Source organism: Cervus elaphus, chromosome 24 (assembly GCF_910594005.1).
Source record: "Cervus elaphus chromosome 24, mCerEla1.1, whole genome shotgun sequence".
Taxonomy (NCBI): Eukaryota; Metazoa; Chordata; class Mammalia; order Artiodactyla; family Cervidae; genus Cervus; species Cervus elaphus.
Window position 1 is genome coordinate 12,484,884 of NC_057838.1, and position 18,362 is coordinate 12,503,245.

Sequence of the window (18,362 nt, forward strand, 5' to 3'; positions counted from 1 at the left end):
CATGTATTAAATTATAAGAATAATCACAGAAGTTAAGAGCTACAGTACAGGGATATATCCATTAAAATGGAATCAGAGAAGAATTTCCAGAAGAATTATTTTAGCTGATTTTTTTTTTAACTTGAAAGCAATCTTGAGAAAGAAGATTGGAAATGGAGGAATAAACCTGACTGACTTCAGACTATACTACAAAGCTGCAGTCATCAAGACAGTATGGTACTGACACAAAGAGAGAAACAGATCAATGGAACAAAATAGGGAGCCCAGAGATAAATCCACACACCTATGGACACCTTATTTTTGACAAAGGAGGCAAGAATATACAATGGAGAAAGGACAATCACTTTAACAAGTGGTGCTGGGAAAACAGGTCAACCACTTGTAAAAGAATGAAACTAGAACACTTTCTAACACCATACACAAAAATAAACTCAAAATGGATTAAAGATCTAAATGTAAGACCAGGAACTATAAAACTCCTAGAGGAAAACATAGGAAAAACACTCTCTGATGTAAATCACGGCAGGGTCCTCTATGACCCACCTCCCAGAGCTATGGAAATAAAAGCAAAAATAAACAAATGGGACCTAATTAAACTTAAAAGCTTTTGCACAATGAAGGGAACTATAAGCAAGGTGAAAAGACAGCCTTCAGAGACACAGATATATAGAACAGATTTTGGACTCTGTGAGAGAAGATGAGGGTGGGATGATTTGAGAGAATAGCATTGAAACATGTATATTATCATATGTGAAACAGATTGCCAGTCTAAGATTTGATGCATCAGACAGGGCACTCAGGGCTGGCGCACTGGGATGACCCTGAGGGATGGGATGGCACGGGATGTGGGAGGGGGGTTCAGGATGGGGAACACATGTACACCCATGGCTTATTCATGCCAATGTATGGCAAAAACCACTACAATATTGTAAAGTAATTAGCTATCGATTAAAATAAATTAATTAATTAAAATGAAAATAAAAATTGTATTTTATCTTTTCCATTTTAAAGACAAACTCACTTTTTTTGTTGTTGTTATGATTATTTCCCAAAGTCAATTTTCCATCCCAGAACTTACTCAGCATTTTCACATCTAAATTTCTGAGCATGAAGTTTAAGAAGTTTAACAAAGGCCTTATCATGATATAAAATGTACCCAAGTCTTGGGTACAAATACACAAATAAGCAGGGCACAAATCTAAGATGACCACAGTGATGTGAGAGACACAGGTGGAGAGGACTTTGCATCTTCCTCCAAGCTATGTCTCTAGGGAGGACGAGATGACCACATAGGAGACCAACAAGTGAAAATATTTTAATGGGTAAATGAACCAATGATTGGCAGCAACAGCGACCAAGGATGTGAATTCCATGCAGACAAGTTTCAATAAAGTGTTCAAGGCACACAAGAATGGTCTATGACATTGAACCACACACAGGCAGCCACACTATGGGTGGGAAGATCTCAGCAGCAAAAGATGCTCAGCAAAGAAGTGAGTCCTGGACTTCCTGAAAGAGATGATTGTTTTCTTACAGCAAGTGTCAGTTGGTATTTCAGGGGTCACAGATGAAGAACAACAGATGTCCACAAGGGACAGAAATACAGCTGGAACTGTAATTCCTGCTTTACCCAAATTTACAAAAGGTGACTTTTAACTGAAGACATCTTTTCATACCTGGGTCACAGTTTTATACTGTAGAGATATCAACTCCCCTAAAATGAACCTTCTTAAAGTGAATCTTATTGAAAATAATAATTGAATACTATTTTGTGACTAAACTATTTTAAATTTAACTTCATTTTAAAGTATACTATTTATCTTATTTATATTCAATTTATTATTTTTTGTAATAATCTGGAACAGAAATATACAAGCCTAGGCATATCTCAGAAAAAGAATAGTAATGAGGGTCTGTCTCTTTACTTATCAAAATGTGTTATATATCATAGCAATTATGTTATGTGCCAATCTGCACATGAATAAAGAGATCAATGAAAAAGAATAGTCTTGAATTGGATCCAAATACATTGGACTTCAGCATACAATAGTCAGGAGTTCAGATCAATGACAAAAAGATATTTACATGACCATTTAAAAAAAAAACCCTAAAATTTAGAGAAACAACTAAAAATTCAATCCATATTTGTCTCCTATAGCAAAATTAATTCAAGACAAATCAAAAGTTTCCATATGATACTGAGAGAGTCATTCCCTAGGCTGGTGATAAGAAGTCTAGGGGTCCCCATGGAGAGAGGGGTCTGGAATTCTCAAGGAGGAAGAGAGGACAAACCTTTTTTCCCCTCTACATTCCTTAGGATTATATAAAAATAATGTATCCTGCTTGAGGACAGTCTCTGGAAAAAACCCTCTGGCTAATTCTGTTATCTCAAAATGTAAATTATGGGAGTAGGTCTGGTGAGGTCTTTACAACCTCCAGACATTCTTTTGATTCACTGTAATAACTAATTTGAGAGTATATAATTCCATTGCTAAGACTAGCAAGGGGGTACTCTTTCTATCTCCTTCTGATGTCTATTACAGGAGCTTTCTCTACCACTTTTATATAAATTCTATTGCACAAAAGCTCTGAGCGATCAAGCCTCATCTCTGGCCCCAGATTGAATTCTTCTCCTCCGGAGGCCAAGAATCCTGGCATCTTTTTCGTGGGTTCAGCAACAACCTTTCAATACCAAAAATGTTTTAAAAATTAAATACTAAAAAAAATTGAAGAATTGTCACAAGTGAAATGAGAAAATTCTTCATAAGGAATATATTTAAAAAATTGAATATAAAGTACAAAAATATTACGTGCAAAAAACACTCTACATATTATAAAAAGTTAAGAACATATAACCAGAAAATAGTAATTCTATATACAATGTAAAAGAGATCTTTTATTTAATATATAATCTCAGAAATATCAAAAATTGAATGAAATAAAGACATATATATATATATATATATAATACAGAAAAAAATAAAAGCAAATCAAGTTAAACATATGGAATGATGCCCAGATAAATTATATGGGCATCATATATTATATGCCCAGATAAATTATATCAAAAGGGTAGCAAAGTATAAAAATAACTTTAATCAGTTGTCATAAATATTTATCAGGTACTGGTCTTGAAAATGTGGGCAAAAGAATTCTCACTGACAGTGGACAAGACTGCAGTTGTCATACAACCTTAAGAACAATAATTTGTCAATAATTATCCATATCAACATTTTAAATGCATATGTTAACTGATAATTGATTCAAATATCAAATCAACAATTCTATGCCTAGGAAATCATATCTGCACATTTTCAAAGACATATATTTATTTGAAAATTGTCATAAAAAAGTTTAAAACCACATGAAAAGGAATGAGCATATGAATTTTAATATGAATTAATAAGAAGTATTGTGAAATGTGAAAAGTTAAGGGATATGTTTGAGCTGGCATTGAAATATCTTTAAGATGTAACATAGTAAAAGCAAGTGTGATATATATAGAAAAAGCAAATATATATATTGGCAAATACACTGGCATTTGCAAAGATTTTTACTAGATTAAAATTAAGAATAAAAATTAGATTCTACCTCTTAGAGTGAAGATTGAAAAATATTGAGAGAAAAGGGGGAAATTTGTTTGACACTTCACTCCATATTATTTGGTTTTATTTATGTTGTTATCATTATCTATTTTACTTCAATTTTCTTGTGAACACTAATAGAATTAAAGTAAAAAATTTGTGTATAATGCAACTGAAATATACTAACAGAGATACCTATATAGAACTAAATATTTTAAATTGTAAAAATTAAAAGTAAAGTACACTTAAATTACAAGAATCTAAATAAAAATTACCCTGTCTCTGAAAAAGAGTGAAAAAGACAAATGTGCAAGTTGATTAAAAATCAGTGTCACTATATAGTACTTTTCTCATTCATCATTATTTATTATTAACTCCTTACCATACAGGCATTATACATTTCTAGGTACAGTGATAAAGATAATGATGTACCTTACATTCTAGAATAGAGGAAACTGTTATTAATAGCACAGCTGTATAATTGCAATCTTTAATCGAAATTACCATAAAGTCTTTGAAGAAAGAGAATTTTTTCATTTTAAGGAAAAAAATTAAAATTGTAATCAAATTTTAAAATGACTCTGCATTCTAAGGAAATGGAACCTGATGTCAAATGACTCCCTTCATGTTGGGTGATGCACTTATTTAATATGAGATATGATGTTTCCTCTCGAGAGCTTCTTCATAGCATTAGTCAGCTCAGAATTTCGTAGACTGTAGATTAATGGGTTTAGCATGGGGGTTATAATTGTATAAAACACACTCAATAATTTGTCATTGGGGAATGTTTTAGCAGGCCTTGCATACATGAAAATACAGGGAACAAAAAAGCAGACAACAACAGTGATGTGGGAACCACAGGTCTGGAGGGCTTTCCGCTTCCCTTCCTGACTCAGGTTCTTCAGAGAGTGCAGGATGACTCCATAGGAGACGAGTAAGAGCAGAAACACAATAGTGCAGATCAGTCCTCCATTGGCCACAACTAAGATGCCAATGACATAGGTGTCAGAACAGACGAGTTCCAATAAAGGGTACATGTCACACATGTAGTGATCAATGACATCGGGGCCACAGAATGGGAGCCCATAAATAGTGCTAAGTTGAATTACTGAGTGCAGAAAACCACCAACAAATGACAACAGCAGCAACACAACACACACCCTCTGCCTCATGATCACCAAATAATGCAAGGGCTTACAGATGGCCACATAGCGGTCATAGGCCATCACCAGCAGAAGGAAGACCCCTGATCCAGCAAAAAGGTGTTCTGCAAACAGCTGAGTCATGCAAGATTCAAAGGATAAGTGTTTTTCCCCGAATAACAACTCTGAAATCAATTTGGGGGTGATAGAAGTGGAGTAAGTGACATCCATACATGATAAGCTAGCAAGAAAAAAGTACATTGGTGAGTTCAGGGTCTTACTGACAGCTATAGTCACTATAATAAGAAGGTTGCCCACCAGAGTCAAAAGGTAGATGAACAGGAACAAAACAAAAAGGACTTTCTGCTCCTTTGGATTCTGTGTGAGACCCAGAAGGACAAAGTAGGTTACATTATTTCTTGATCCCATCTAATCTGGACAGGCGCTGACTTCACATATTAAGCAGTTTACTTAAAAAAAACAAGGAGGATAACACTTAAAGGGGAAAAATGCTCAAACGTATAAGAATATATTTTTATTTATCCATTCTTTGGAAGACCATCAATAGAACATCCAGTTGTGTCTAATGTGTCATAGACATTTTGGTTACCAAATTGAATAAGGCATAGTTGCAGTTTTTGTTTGTTTAACTTCAGTGATATGATACAGAACAAAAAACCAAACAATTCCTGACACATGTATGAAGTTCCATTAAATCCACACAGTGCTGAAGAGTCAGGATATAGGAGTATATCAAGTGGACATCACAGAAGACATTCAAGAGGAAGCAATGGTTTAGCTGAGTGTAAAAAATAAATGAAAGTATAAAGAAATAAAAAGAGAAAGCCATGAAAAGGTGCAGCATTTATAAAGACACAAAGTATAATGCATGAAACACACTCAAGGTAATACACATAATCAGTGTGGGTAGATGAATGTGTGAAGAGAAGATCCTTGTCCTGAATTGTCTGAAACCTCACTGACACTTCAGTCTTTACGTGGTTATTTCCCGTTTTGGACCAGTCAGTTAGACTGCAGCAGTCTAATTTTGTATCTCCAGTCCTTTCCTTTTCCCTAAATTTCAAATGTTTATTTGCAACATCTCTAATTTTGAAATCCAACTGAATAGCAATTTACTATTTTTAAAACATAACTTCTAAAATTTCCACAATAAACATGAGCATTTTCTAAATAAAATTTAAAGAGACATTCCTTATTCATCTCATTAAAAACTATAATTTTCATGTTATTGTTCAGAAACAAAATTTCAGTGCTCTCTACTCATTTGTCACTCTCATAAAACTTAAATAAATCCTACTGACTCTAGTTTCAGAATATATCACAAATTTGCTCATTCCCTACTTCTTAATTTTTTCCTGGTCCACCATAACCACCACCTGCTAAGTCTCTCCACATTTACACTGGCCTCAAAAGCTGTCCAAACTGTCTTTTTTAACCTTCTTCTGATAACATCACTCCACTTCTCCAAATTCCTGCAGTATATTCCAATCACTCACTCAGTTTTTAATGTAACACATTTAATATTTACGATAGCAAGAACTGCAATCCTTATTTCATAAGTGAAGAAATAAAGGTTCAGAATATCTAATTCATTTTCTCAAGTACACATTTTTAAGTCACATACCTAGAATTGAATTTGTTTGATTGATTTCAAAGTAATTTATTTTCTTATATAATAAAGAGGGTCTCACAACTGTGAGCTTGGTTCCCACTATTTAATGTTAGTCTTACCTACTGGAGGTTTGCTCATAACCTGAAGAATAACTTGAAGTTACTCATAAACACTTGGAATTATTTTTCATCCAGTTTGACAACAGAGGACAAAAGGCCACCTTATTACTTGAGCATATAATTTATTTGACTGTCCGTCCACTTACTTCATGGAGTCTTCTGATTATTCAGGTCATTTTTAAGTTCAGTGTAGATTACTTGAAAGCAATTCCATGGTGTACACACAGAAAAACAAGTTTATTGCATTAGGAAATTATCAAAATTACCAGTAAATACTACAAACACATAGAAGAAATCAACTAGTTATTTGGCAGGGAAAATTTTCACAAGTAACTTCTTTCCTACTAACTTCAAAAATTAAAATAGCATTTGACAGTTCAATTCTTTTCACTCTGTCATTTTAACATGGCCAGACTAACTGACTGAGATTTTGAAAGACATTCCCACGATTCTTTTTAAGTCATGCTATAAGTCTAAGAAAGGACCTCCTGAAATTTTTATGCCATTTACTAAGCAAATAGCATCTTCTTCCTATTAGGGTTGAAAATCACAGGCTATTTCATCCCTTCCAGTTGCAATTATCACTGAGTCTTGGAAGGTGTTCAAGGCTGATTCTTGTTTAATTAATTCACTGGGATTTTACACAAAGGTATAAAAGAACATCTTTAGGGGCTTTCCTGATGGCTCAGTGGTGAAGAATTCGCTTGCCAATGCATAAGATGCAGGTTTGATCCCTGGGTTAGGAAGATCCCCTAGAGAAGGAAATAGCAACCCATTCTATTAACCCTGCCTTTGAAATCTCATGGATAGAGGAGCCTGGCAGGCTACAGTCCATGGGGTGGCAAAAGAATTGGACATGGCCTAGGAACTAAACAACAACGAAAAATATGTGAAGATATTACTAGAGTAAATCACATAGTTAATATCAGTAAGGTATAACATACAAAAAAAGTAGCTTTAGAAACGTTATGAGGTTGCTGCCAATGAGGATAAAATATAGACTCACTCATTTTGATCTAGTGGACTTATTAATATATTCTCCCCTGCCATGGAAAGAATATCTTTCCTTTTATTCAATACTATATTTAATCACCTTAAAACTTGGTTAAATAAATAAAAATTATACTAAAAATAAATTTAATGTTTTTAAAGTTTTACATGCAACAACTAATAATTTATCCAATTATTAATTGCTTTTAAGAGTTAGGGCACATTTCTTATTCCAGCAACTGTGCTATAAGCTAGGACTCAGCACTTAACAAAATCAGAGGGAAAATCATGTAAAAAAATTTTTTTTTCCTGCATGGATATTATAATAAGTCAGACAATAAAGAAGGAGACATTTAATAAAGTAGTTATAGTCTTATTTGGGCTTATAATGTAAGAAATAGAATAAAGTGACAGAAGAGAAAAGGGAAAATTCTACTGTGGATAATGTAATCAGAGAAGACTCTTCTTAAAATGTTATATTTAAGCTGTGATTGAAAGGTGAGAAGTGACTGTCATTAGAAGCACTGTTCCAGAAAGTGATGCTAAATGAAAAGTAATAAACCTATATTAATAAAAAGTAATAAACCCAGATTAATAAAAATTAATAAACCTATATTAAATAAAAACCTATAAACCTATAAAATTATAAACATATATTAATAAAAATAACAAACCTATATTTTTAAAAAGTAATAAACCTACATTTAGAAAATTATAAACTTTTCACAGGAATTTTTATGGTAGTACTATGTTATAAAAGGACTTGTGAGAGTGTGCCCTATTGTCTTATTCTAGATTTTAATGAGGAAGATTTCAACCTTTCTATGTTGAGGATGATGTTAGCTATAAATCTGTTTTATATGGAACTTCTTATGCCAAGGTACATTCCTTCTACTTCCAATTTGTTGAGAGTTTCTAACGAAATGATGTTGAATTTCTTTATGTCATTAACAACTCAAGGAAAAATTAAGAAAATAATTCCACACACAAAAGCATCAAAAAAGAATAAAATATTTAAATAAACTTAACCAAAGAGACAAGTCCTATAAACTGAAAACTACAAAAGGTTACTGAGAGATATTATGGAACACACACAAATATGAAGACATTTATGATCTGGGACATTTAAAAATATTAAGCTGTCACTACTATCTCAAGTGATCTACAGATCAAAATAGCAAAACTGATTTTGCAGAAACAGAAAAATCCATGTTAAAATTCATATTAAATCTCAAGACCTCCAAATTGCCAAAACAATCTTGAAAAGAAGAAATCTGGGGGTCTCATACTTCCAGACTCTAAAACACATTATACAAAGTAATGGTAGTCATAGCACCAGTATTTGAATAAAGATGGGCAGCGGACTAATAGAATAAAATAGAAAGCCTAGAAATAAACCTTGGTATGTGTCTTTAGATAATTTTCAACAAGGGTGCCAAGAGTATTTAGTGGGGAAATTTCTATCATTTTGTATGATTTGCATTTTTACTATTTATTATTATCTATTTCACTTCAATTGTTTACAAAAATTAAGATTACATGAAAAGTTTTGTGTATAATGCAACTGAAATTTTATAAAGAACACAGAGTATATAGCATTAAATACTTTAAATAGCATAATAAAAAGAATAACTTAAAAGACAAGAATCTAACTAAAAATAAATACTGTCTGGAAAAAATTTAAAAAGAAATGCATAAATTGATTAAAAATTAATGTAACTATATAAACTTTTCTTCACTAATCTGTTACATGATATTGGCTCCTTCAATATAAGCCTTCCATCTTGTTAGGTACAGTGATAAGCAAAATATTACAGATCTTACATTCTACCATGGAGAAGAACTATCCATGTTATTAACAGCACAGTTGCATAGTTATATCATATTTTTTTATATTATAATTACAAATAAAGAAAAAGAAATCAACATCAGATTTGAGAAAGCTACTGAATTCCAAGGAAGTGGTCTGTGATGTCAAATGACCCCCTTCATGGTGAATGATGCATTTTTTCTACCATAAACTACCTTGTTCCTTCTCCAAAACTTATTCATGGCATTTGTCATCTCTGAGTTTCTCAGAGTGTAGATTGATGGGTTCAGCATGGGCGTTATGACTGTATAAAACACACTTAATGATTTGTCAATAGGGAAGGTCTTAGCAGGTCTCCCATACATGAAAATGCAGGGAACAAAAAAGCAGACAGCAACAGTGATGTGGGAACCACAGGTCTGGAAGGCTTTCCGCCTCCCTTCCTGACTCAGGTTCTTCAGAGAGTGCAGAATGACTCCACAGGAGATGAGTAAGAGCAGAAACATAATAATGCAGATCAGTCCTCCACTTGCTGCTACTAAGAGGCCAACGACATAGTGTCAGTACAGACCAATTTCAATACAGGGTACATGTCACAGAAACAATGATCAATGATATTGGGGCCACAGAATGGAAGCCTAAAAATAGTACTAAATTGAATTACTGAGTGCAGAAAACCTCCAACCCAGGACACCACCAGCAGCACAGCACACAGCCTCTGCCTCATGATCACCAAATAATGCAGGGGCTTACAGATGGCCACACAGCGGTCATAGGCCATCACCAGCAGAAGGAAGACCTCCAACCCACCAAAAAAATGCTCTGTAAAGAGCTGAGTTATACAGGATTGGAAGGATATGGTATTTTTCCCTATGAACAAGCTTGAAATCAGTTTGGGAGAAATAGATGAGGAATAAATGACATCCATAAATGATAAGCTGGCAAGAAAGAAGTACATCGGTGAATTCAGGGTCTTACTAAATGTTACAGTCACCACAATAAGCATGTTGCCCAACATGGTCAAAATGTAGAAGAACAAGAACATAACAAAAAGGACTTTCTGCTCCTTTGGATTCTGTGTGAGGCCCAGGAGGACAAAATGAGTCACATTGCTTCTTGGCTCCATTTCCTTGGTTCCATCTCTTCCTTAAAAGTGCTGACTTCAGATATGAGGAACAGTTTACCTATAAATCAAATCAAAAAGTTAAAAACACCTTCACATAGATTATAAGCTTAACATATTTTGTTCATTCAATGTGTTAAACCTGACGTTAGGATCACAAAGTCAGATAAGAATGTTTCACTAGGAAGCAACCTAGATGCCCATCAGCAGACGAATGGATAAGGAAGCTGTGGTACGTATACACCATGGAATATTACTCAGCCATTAAAAATAATTCATTTGAATCAGTTCTAATGAGATGGATGAAACTGGAGCCCATTATACAGAGTGAAGTAAGCCAGAAAGATAAAGATCATTACAGCATACTAACACATATATATGGAATTTAGAAAGATGGTAATGATAACCCTATATGCAAAACAGAAAAAGAGACACAGATGTACAGAACAGACTTTTGGACTCTGGGAGAAGGCAAGGGTGGGATGTTTCGAGAGAACAGCATGTATATTATCTATGGTGAAACAGACCACCGGCCCAGGTGGGATGCATGAGACACGTGCTTGGGCCTGGTGCACTGGGAGGACCCAGGGGAATCGGGTGGGGGTTAGGTGGGAGGGGGGATCAGGATGGGGAATACATGTAACTCCATGGCTGATTCATGTCAATGTATGACAAAACCCACTGCAATGTTGCGAACTAATTAGCCTCCAACTAATAAAAATAATTGAAAAAAAAAAAAAAAGAATGTTTCACTATTCTCAGTGATTAGATGTATAATGAGGGGTCAGACCATAACAACCAATTTTATAAGTGTCACTATAAATATATTCATATGGATAAGAGTTCACATTTCCAGAATATCTAAATCAACTTTGGATCTGGGAAGGTTTCTCAAAGAAAACAATACTTCAGCTGAGTTTTATAGGAAAAGTGAGATAATAAGAGTGGATAAATAGGGAATTCCGTGAAAAGATGAACCAGGTATAAAATTACAAAAGTGAAATATTTAAGTAAAGAATCACTTAAGGTAACTAACACATTCAAAGTGGGGAGAACAAATTTAGGAATAAATATGTGTATGCAACTATCTAGTTGAAATATCCAAACAGATATCAATTTGATATTTATTAAAATAAAATTTAATCATATTTATTAAATTTATTAAATCCATTTTCAATATTCCACAATTAACCTATTCCTTCCTAAATGTTCTCCATCTCATTGTGTTGTAGAGAATAGTTTAATAAAAGGAAATATTAACATTGTAAGGATGTCTATCATTTTTTATGCCAAACTACATGTCAGACGTTATCTCTGTGCTTGGACTCCTCAGACGGCTCAGTGGTAAGGACTCTCCCTTCAAGCAGGAGACAGGGGTTCAACTCCTGGGTTGGGAAGATCCCTTGGAGAAGGAAAGGGCAACCCACCCCAATATTCTTGCCTGGGAAATCCAATGGACAGAGGAGCCTGGTGGGCTACAGTCCATGGGGTGGCAAAGCTTTGGATATGACTTAGGGATAAACAAATCTCCATGCTTACACTCATATTTTATATTTCCATATGTATATGTATAAGTGCATATACTCTGTGCATTTATAAAATCACATTTAATGTACAAAATTTAGTCTTCACAGTAATACTGTTGACTTCATTGTTTTAAAGAAACAGGCTTATGATATTTAATTTTTGCAAAATCATACATTTTTCATTGAGAAAAATTGAATTTTAAACTAGTTCACTTCAAAAATCTTGTGATTCCAGAAAAAAGGTTTTCAACCTTTCAATTCTTATAAGTCCAAGTTTGCAATTCCCTACATAGTAAATTAATTTACACAACTGAAAAATCTGGCATCTACTATTAACTGTTATAAATTTACCTTTTGGATTCCTGTTCACAGTTAGCAAGGAGCTTTTTCAACTATCTCATAAAGACATAGAAATGTCTTCAATCCAGTGTGACCACCAAGGACAAAAATTTGCATTATTCCTAAAAATATATTTGATTTCACGTGATTATGTCAGCCCATTTTCTTCACAAAATCGTCTAAATATTTCAGAAAATTATTATTACTCACATTGTAGAAATGTTTTAAAAGAATTCCCCCAAAATTCCATATTTCTGCTGCTGCTAAGTCGCTTCAGTCGTGTCCGACTCTGTGCAACCGCATAGACGTCAGCCCACCAGGCTCCCCCGTCCCTGCGATTCTCCAGGCAAGAACACTGGAGTGGGTTGCCATTTCCTTTTCCAATGCACGAAAGTGAAAAGTGAAAGTCAAGTCGCTCAGTGGTGTCCGACTCTTAGCGACCCCATGAACTGAAGCCTTCCAGGCTCCTCCATCCGTGGGATTTCCCAGGCAAAAGAGTATTGGAGTCGCGTGCCATTGCCTTCTCCGAAATTTCATATTACAAACAGGAAAAATACTTTTTGCAGCTTAAGGTAATTAAAACTGCAGTCAAATCTATGTCATAAAAGTCAACAACTACTTTGAAAAGGAAATTGCTCTAGTAACTAAACAGTTTTCCAGTAACTTCAGTAAAGAAATTATACTACGCAGCTTTTTTTCCCTACCTCTTTCTATTGTGTTAGTATAGCAAAAGAAATGTACTGAGATTTTGAGAGCTCGTTATTGAAATAGTTATTGCAATAACTATTTAACTATAAAAAACTATTAAAAAACTATAAAAACTATATAACTAATAAAAAGGTATAATAGTTCTAAAGAGGATAACATCATCTCTCTGACAGAGGCAAAGATCATGGGTCTTATATTTTCTAATCAGATATATCAAGTCATGAATTTGGAGTGTATCCAAGACTGACTCTTGCTTAATTATATTCCCTGTGATTTTCCACCAAATCTTAACAGAGCATTTCTATGTAGAGATACTGTTAGACCAATGACATAATTGGGGTCAGGAAGATGTAACAAGGAGAAAAACATAGCTTCAGAACCGTTATGTAACTTTTGCCACTAGAGAATAAAATAATAGCCCTATCATTTTGTTGCAAGACAAATGAATTTATCACTTATTTCCCCACTTATCCATAGGAAGATTTTATTACTTTTTATCTAATACTTAATGTTTTCTGCCTGTGAGTGTGGGGCTGGGTATAATAAAATTGTATCTCCAGTTTAGATGCAATAACATTATTTATCCAATCTATTTTTTTTTAAGTTTTATTGAAGGCCTGCTTTGTGGCATGCTCTATACTGTGGGCCAGAGAATAAAGCATAAGTAAAGTGAAAAAAAAATGAGGATAAAAGTGCAGCTGCATTCACCTTGTATCTAATACGGCCAGTCATTTAAAAATTGAACAACTTCCCAGGTGCTGCTAGCGGTAAAGAACCCACCTGCCAATGCAGGATTATTAAGAGACCTGGATTCGATCCCTGAGTAGGGAAGATCCCCTGGAGAAGGAAATGGCAACCCACTCCAGTATTCTTGCCTGGAGAATCTGATGGCTAGAGGAGCCTGACGGGCTACGTCCATAGGGTCACAAGCAGTCAGACACGACTGAAGTGACTTTGCACACACACAATAAAGTAATGATTATCTGTGATCCATGCAAATAAAACAAAACACAGAGAACTGTGATGGAAAATAAGAAGGAGAGTATATAGTGAACAATAATAAAAGGTCTTTATAAAGGGTAACAATATTTTAGCTGAGATCCAACAGATGAAAAGCAACTACAATGAGAACAGTGTTACATGTCCTAAGCTCCAATGTTGGAAATAAGCTAGAGAGTTGAAGGCACTGAAATATCATCGTGCCTGAAGTGAAATAGGAAAAGGAGAGGGCAGAACAAAGTGAGGTTGAAGAGGTAGACAAGACAAGAACCCTGAAGAGCAGCACAGATCTTGGTTAGGAATTTGGATTTTGCTTAATGTTTCTTTAAAATTAGAGTGAGCTTCTCTAGTAGCTCAGACAGTAAAGAATCTGCCTGCAATGTGAAAGACCTGGGTTCAATCCCTGGGTCAGGAAAACTCCCTAGAGAAGAGACTGGCTACCCACTCTAGTATTATTGCCTGGAGAATTCCATGGACAGATAAGTCTGCTGGGCTCCAGTCCCTGGGACTCAAAAAGTCAGACATGACTGAGTGACTAAGCATTCACTTACATGCAAAGTAAGACAAGCAATTTTTTTAGTGAAGGAAAGGATCCACCTCATAAATATCTGAAAAATTAAGGTGGCAGAGCCTTTTGAGAAGTGCTACCAAATCCTATGCTACAGTATGATAATGCCAGGATATAAATATAGAGAACTATTCTATCCATTTGTGCTTCTGAAGCGAAAATGAAAATGTTAGTCACTCAGTGGTGTCTGACTCTTTGTAACCCCATGGACTGGAGCCCACTTGTCTTTGGGATTCTCCAGACAAGAATACTGGGTAGCCATTCCCTTCTCCAGGGGATATTGCCCACCCACAAATCAAACCTGCTTCTCTTGTATCTCCTGCATTGGCAGGCGGGTTCTTTACCACTAGTGCCACCTAGGAAGCCCAAACACAGTTACTACAATGGACATGAGTTTGAGCAAGCTCCAGGAAATGGTGAAGGAGAGGGAAGCCTCCTGTGTTGCAGTCCATGGGGGTTGCAAAGAGTCAGACACAAGTGAACAACTGAACAACAACAACAAAGCAGAAATTCAGTAGGAAAAAAACAAAAAACAAAAAACAAAAACAGGGATGATATGAATAACTCTATAGAAGTCAATTTTTTTTTTCTCTCTAGATTCTTTGTGGTCCTCTGTTTCTGCTTTTCTTTCTGCCTTTAATGCAGAGACACAAACATTTGAATTTTTCTAGGAATGAGCAACTGTCTATGAGATAATGAAGCCCATTTTATGAGACTACATCCTCAACTATAGTGAACACTGGGAGTATGTGATTACCTAAAATTCTCTTCAGTGAAACATGCATAAGTTGTTAGTTTCCAAAGTGTAAACTCAGTTTCCCTACCTAAAATCCAAAGAGCTACATTCCCCTGTCCTCCTGCAAACTGGATGAAAATATTTGATTTAGAATCTGGCAAACAGGAGTCTTTGTGCAAGGCTTTGAGTGAATTTCCATTACCTGAGACTAAGCAATTCTGAGAATCATATTGATTCTGAGGTCAAGAAAGTGGTGGCACCTTTGCAGTTTAGCCAGTGATAGCGTGGTTAGCATCAATAGATGGCATCTCCCTACGCATCCCTGTCCAGTCCACATGTGCTTCTGCGAGTTGTTAATTTTCACTCAGATTAGAATCCATGGTCCAAGTCCTTCTAGAGATCTTTAAGCCATTTATTTGCATATACTAAATACTAACTTGTTTTGTTTTAGTTGTTAAGTCATGTCCGACTGTTTTGCAATTCCGTGGACTGTAACACACTGGCCTCCTCTGTCCATGAGATTTTCAAAGCAAGAATACTGGAGTGGGTTTCCATTTCCTTCTCCTTCCCAGGGGATCTTCCAGACTCAGGGACTAAAGCCATCTCTCCTGCATTGGCAGGCAGCTTCTTTACCACTGAGCCACCTGTGTTAATTGCTCAGTCTTGTCCCACTCTTTGAGACCCCGTGGACTGGAGCCCTCCAGGCTCCTCTGTCCATGGGATTCTCCAGGCAAGAATACTGGAGTGAGTTGTCATTCCCTTCTCCAGGGGATCTTCCCAAGGATTGGGTTCAGGTCTCCGCAATGCAGGCAGATTCATTACCGTCTGAGCCACGAGGGAAGCACTGAGCCACCTAGGAAGCCTATATATATATATTTTTTAATTTTTTATTTTTTAAATATTTTAATTTTTTTAATTTTAATTAATTTTAACAAAATTAAATTTTTTAATTTTTAAAAATATATATTTTATTTTTTATCTTTATTTTTAATATTTATTATATATATAAACATATATATTTTATATGTTTATATATATATATATATATATATATATATAAATCATGCACATATATATGCTGGTGCTGGAGAAGACTCTTGAGAGCCTCTTAGACTGTGAGGGGATCAAACCAGTCAATCCTAAAGGAAATCAACCTTGAACGTTCATTGGAAGGACTGATGCTAAAGCTGAAGCTCCAATACTTTGGCCACCTGATGCAAAGAGCCAATTCTTTGGCAAAGAGCTGACCCCTTGGAAAAGACCCTGATGCTGGGAAACCTTGAGGGCAGGAAGAGTAGGGATGACAGAGCATGAGATAATTGAATGGCATCACAGACTCAACGGACATGAGTTTGAGCAAACTCCGGGAGATAGTGAAGGACAGAGAATCCTGGCGTGCTACAGTCCATGGGGTCACAAAAGTCAGACACAACTTAGGGACCAAACAACAACAATAAAGTTAAGATTATAATAACTGTGAATTTTTATATAAATAATATAGCAAAAGAAAGATGATAAACTTTATCTTTTGCAGGAAGATATAAAAAAAAAATAGATGAGAAGATGAGCCAGAATATGAAAAAGTTGTGGAAAGAGAAACTAGAAAATGAATACTCTAAGATTCCTATTTCCCCAAATGCTTTGGTTTGAAATTTCATGGGTAGTGAACAATGCATTTTAACAAGAAACCAAACTCGTTCTGACAGTGCGCCAGCATTTGACCAACAAATAGGTGATAAGTGCATCTAAAATGAGTATTTTGTAATGATGAGTTCCCATTATGGCCTCTCTTTAGATTTCTGAAGGCCAACATCAGTATTACTCTGACAAACAGTGTTCTCTTGGTCCTAAAAAACAGAAATTATCTTTAATACTTCACTGGTTTTTAAATATATAGTTTGTTTATTTTACTGTATAGTGCAGGGAATTCTGCTTAGTGTTATGTGGCAATCTGGATGGGAGGGGAGTTTGGGAGAGAATGGATACATGTATATGCATAGCTGAGTCCCTTTGCTGTCCAATGCTGTTAATCAGCTATACTACAATATAAAACAAAAAGTTTTAAATACATATTTATTTATTTGACTGCACCAGGTATTAGTTGTGGCATGTGGAGTCTTTAGTTGCATCTTGGGAACCCTTAGTTGCTGTATGTGGAATTCAGCTTCCTGACCAGGAATTGAACCTAGCACCCTGCATTGGGAGTGCAAGTCTTAGTCCCTGGACCATCAGGGAAATCCAACTCTTTATTCTACACCGTCAGAAATGCAAAGGTAAACAGTGTTGTGAAGAAGTTCTGAGTCAAAAGAAGACTTCAGAGGGGAAACTATGAAAACAGCACAAAATAACTTTATCCCTTATATGATAAACAGTTAAAATTATTTTCTGTTTTCATTACTTCCCCTCTGAAGTCATCTTTTGACTCAGAACTTCACAGCAATTTTTACCTCTATATTTCTGAGGATGTGGGATAAAGAATATAAGCTAAGAGTTAGCATAGTATAAAATATAGACATTGATAGAAAAGGTCATAATCTGAGGCAGATACACAAATATGCAAGGCACGAAGAATAAAATAACCAGAGAGATGCGAGAGATTCAGATGAAGAGGGTGTTGCACCTACCATTCAAGCTGTGAGATTTCAAAGTGTATAGGATCACAACATGGGAGTCCATCAAAAGGCATTACGATTAACAGGCAGATAAATTCTTAGTTGGCAGCAATAAAAAGTATAAGTATTCCTGTAAATGACTTTCGACAAAATCATGCTACACATGAATTCTATGTCACTGGGGCCAAAAAAAAGCAGCCAGACTCTAAAGAGGATCCGCAGTGTTACATGAATAAATCTTCTAACCCGGGTGACTCCCATATATGGCCACACCTATATAAACATGATAGTGAGGTAGTACAGATGGACGCATAGTAGTCATAGGCCAGACCCGTCAGTAGAACGATCTCAGCCACATCAATTGATGGTCAGCAAACTTTTAAGTCATGAACTTCCTAAAAGAGATGGTTTTTCTTTCAGCAATAATGAAAGTTAACACTTAAGAGGTCAGGGAGTAAGAACAGCAGCTATCT

At 35.3% G+C, this 18,362-nt stretch overlaps 1 protein-coding gene and 1 pseudogene across 1 annotated transcript; both read right to left on the minus strand.

Moving 5' to 3' along the window:
* Positions 1 to 4,225: 4,225 nt before the first annotated feature.
* Positions 4,226 to 5,155, minus strand: LOC122683322 (olfactory receptor 4A47-like). The gene has a single exon (XM_043887048.1). It carries the CDS (start codon positions 5,153 to 5,155, stop codon positions 4,226 to 4,228), a length of 930 nt encoding a protein of 309 aa, XP_043742983.1.
* Positions 5,156 to 9,442: 4,287 nt separating this feature from the next.
* LOC122683207 lies at positions 9,443 to 10,404 on the minus strand (annotated as a pseudogene).
* Between the last annotated feature and the right edge of the window lie 7,958 nt (positions 10,405 to 18,362).

What these genes read in the sequence shown, in the direction of transcription:
- LOC122683322 (XM_043887048.1), bottom strand. Translation starts at nt 5,155, where the DNA reads ATGGGATCAAGAAATAATGTAACCTACTTTGTCCTTCTGGGTCTCACA.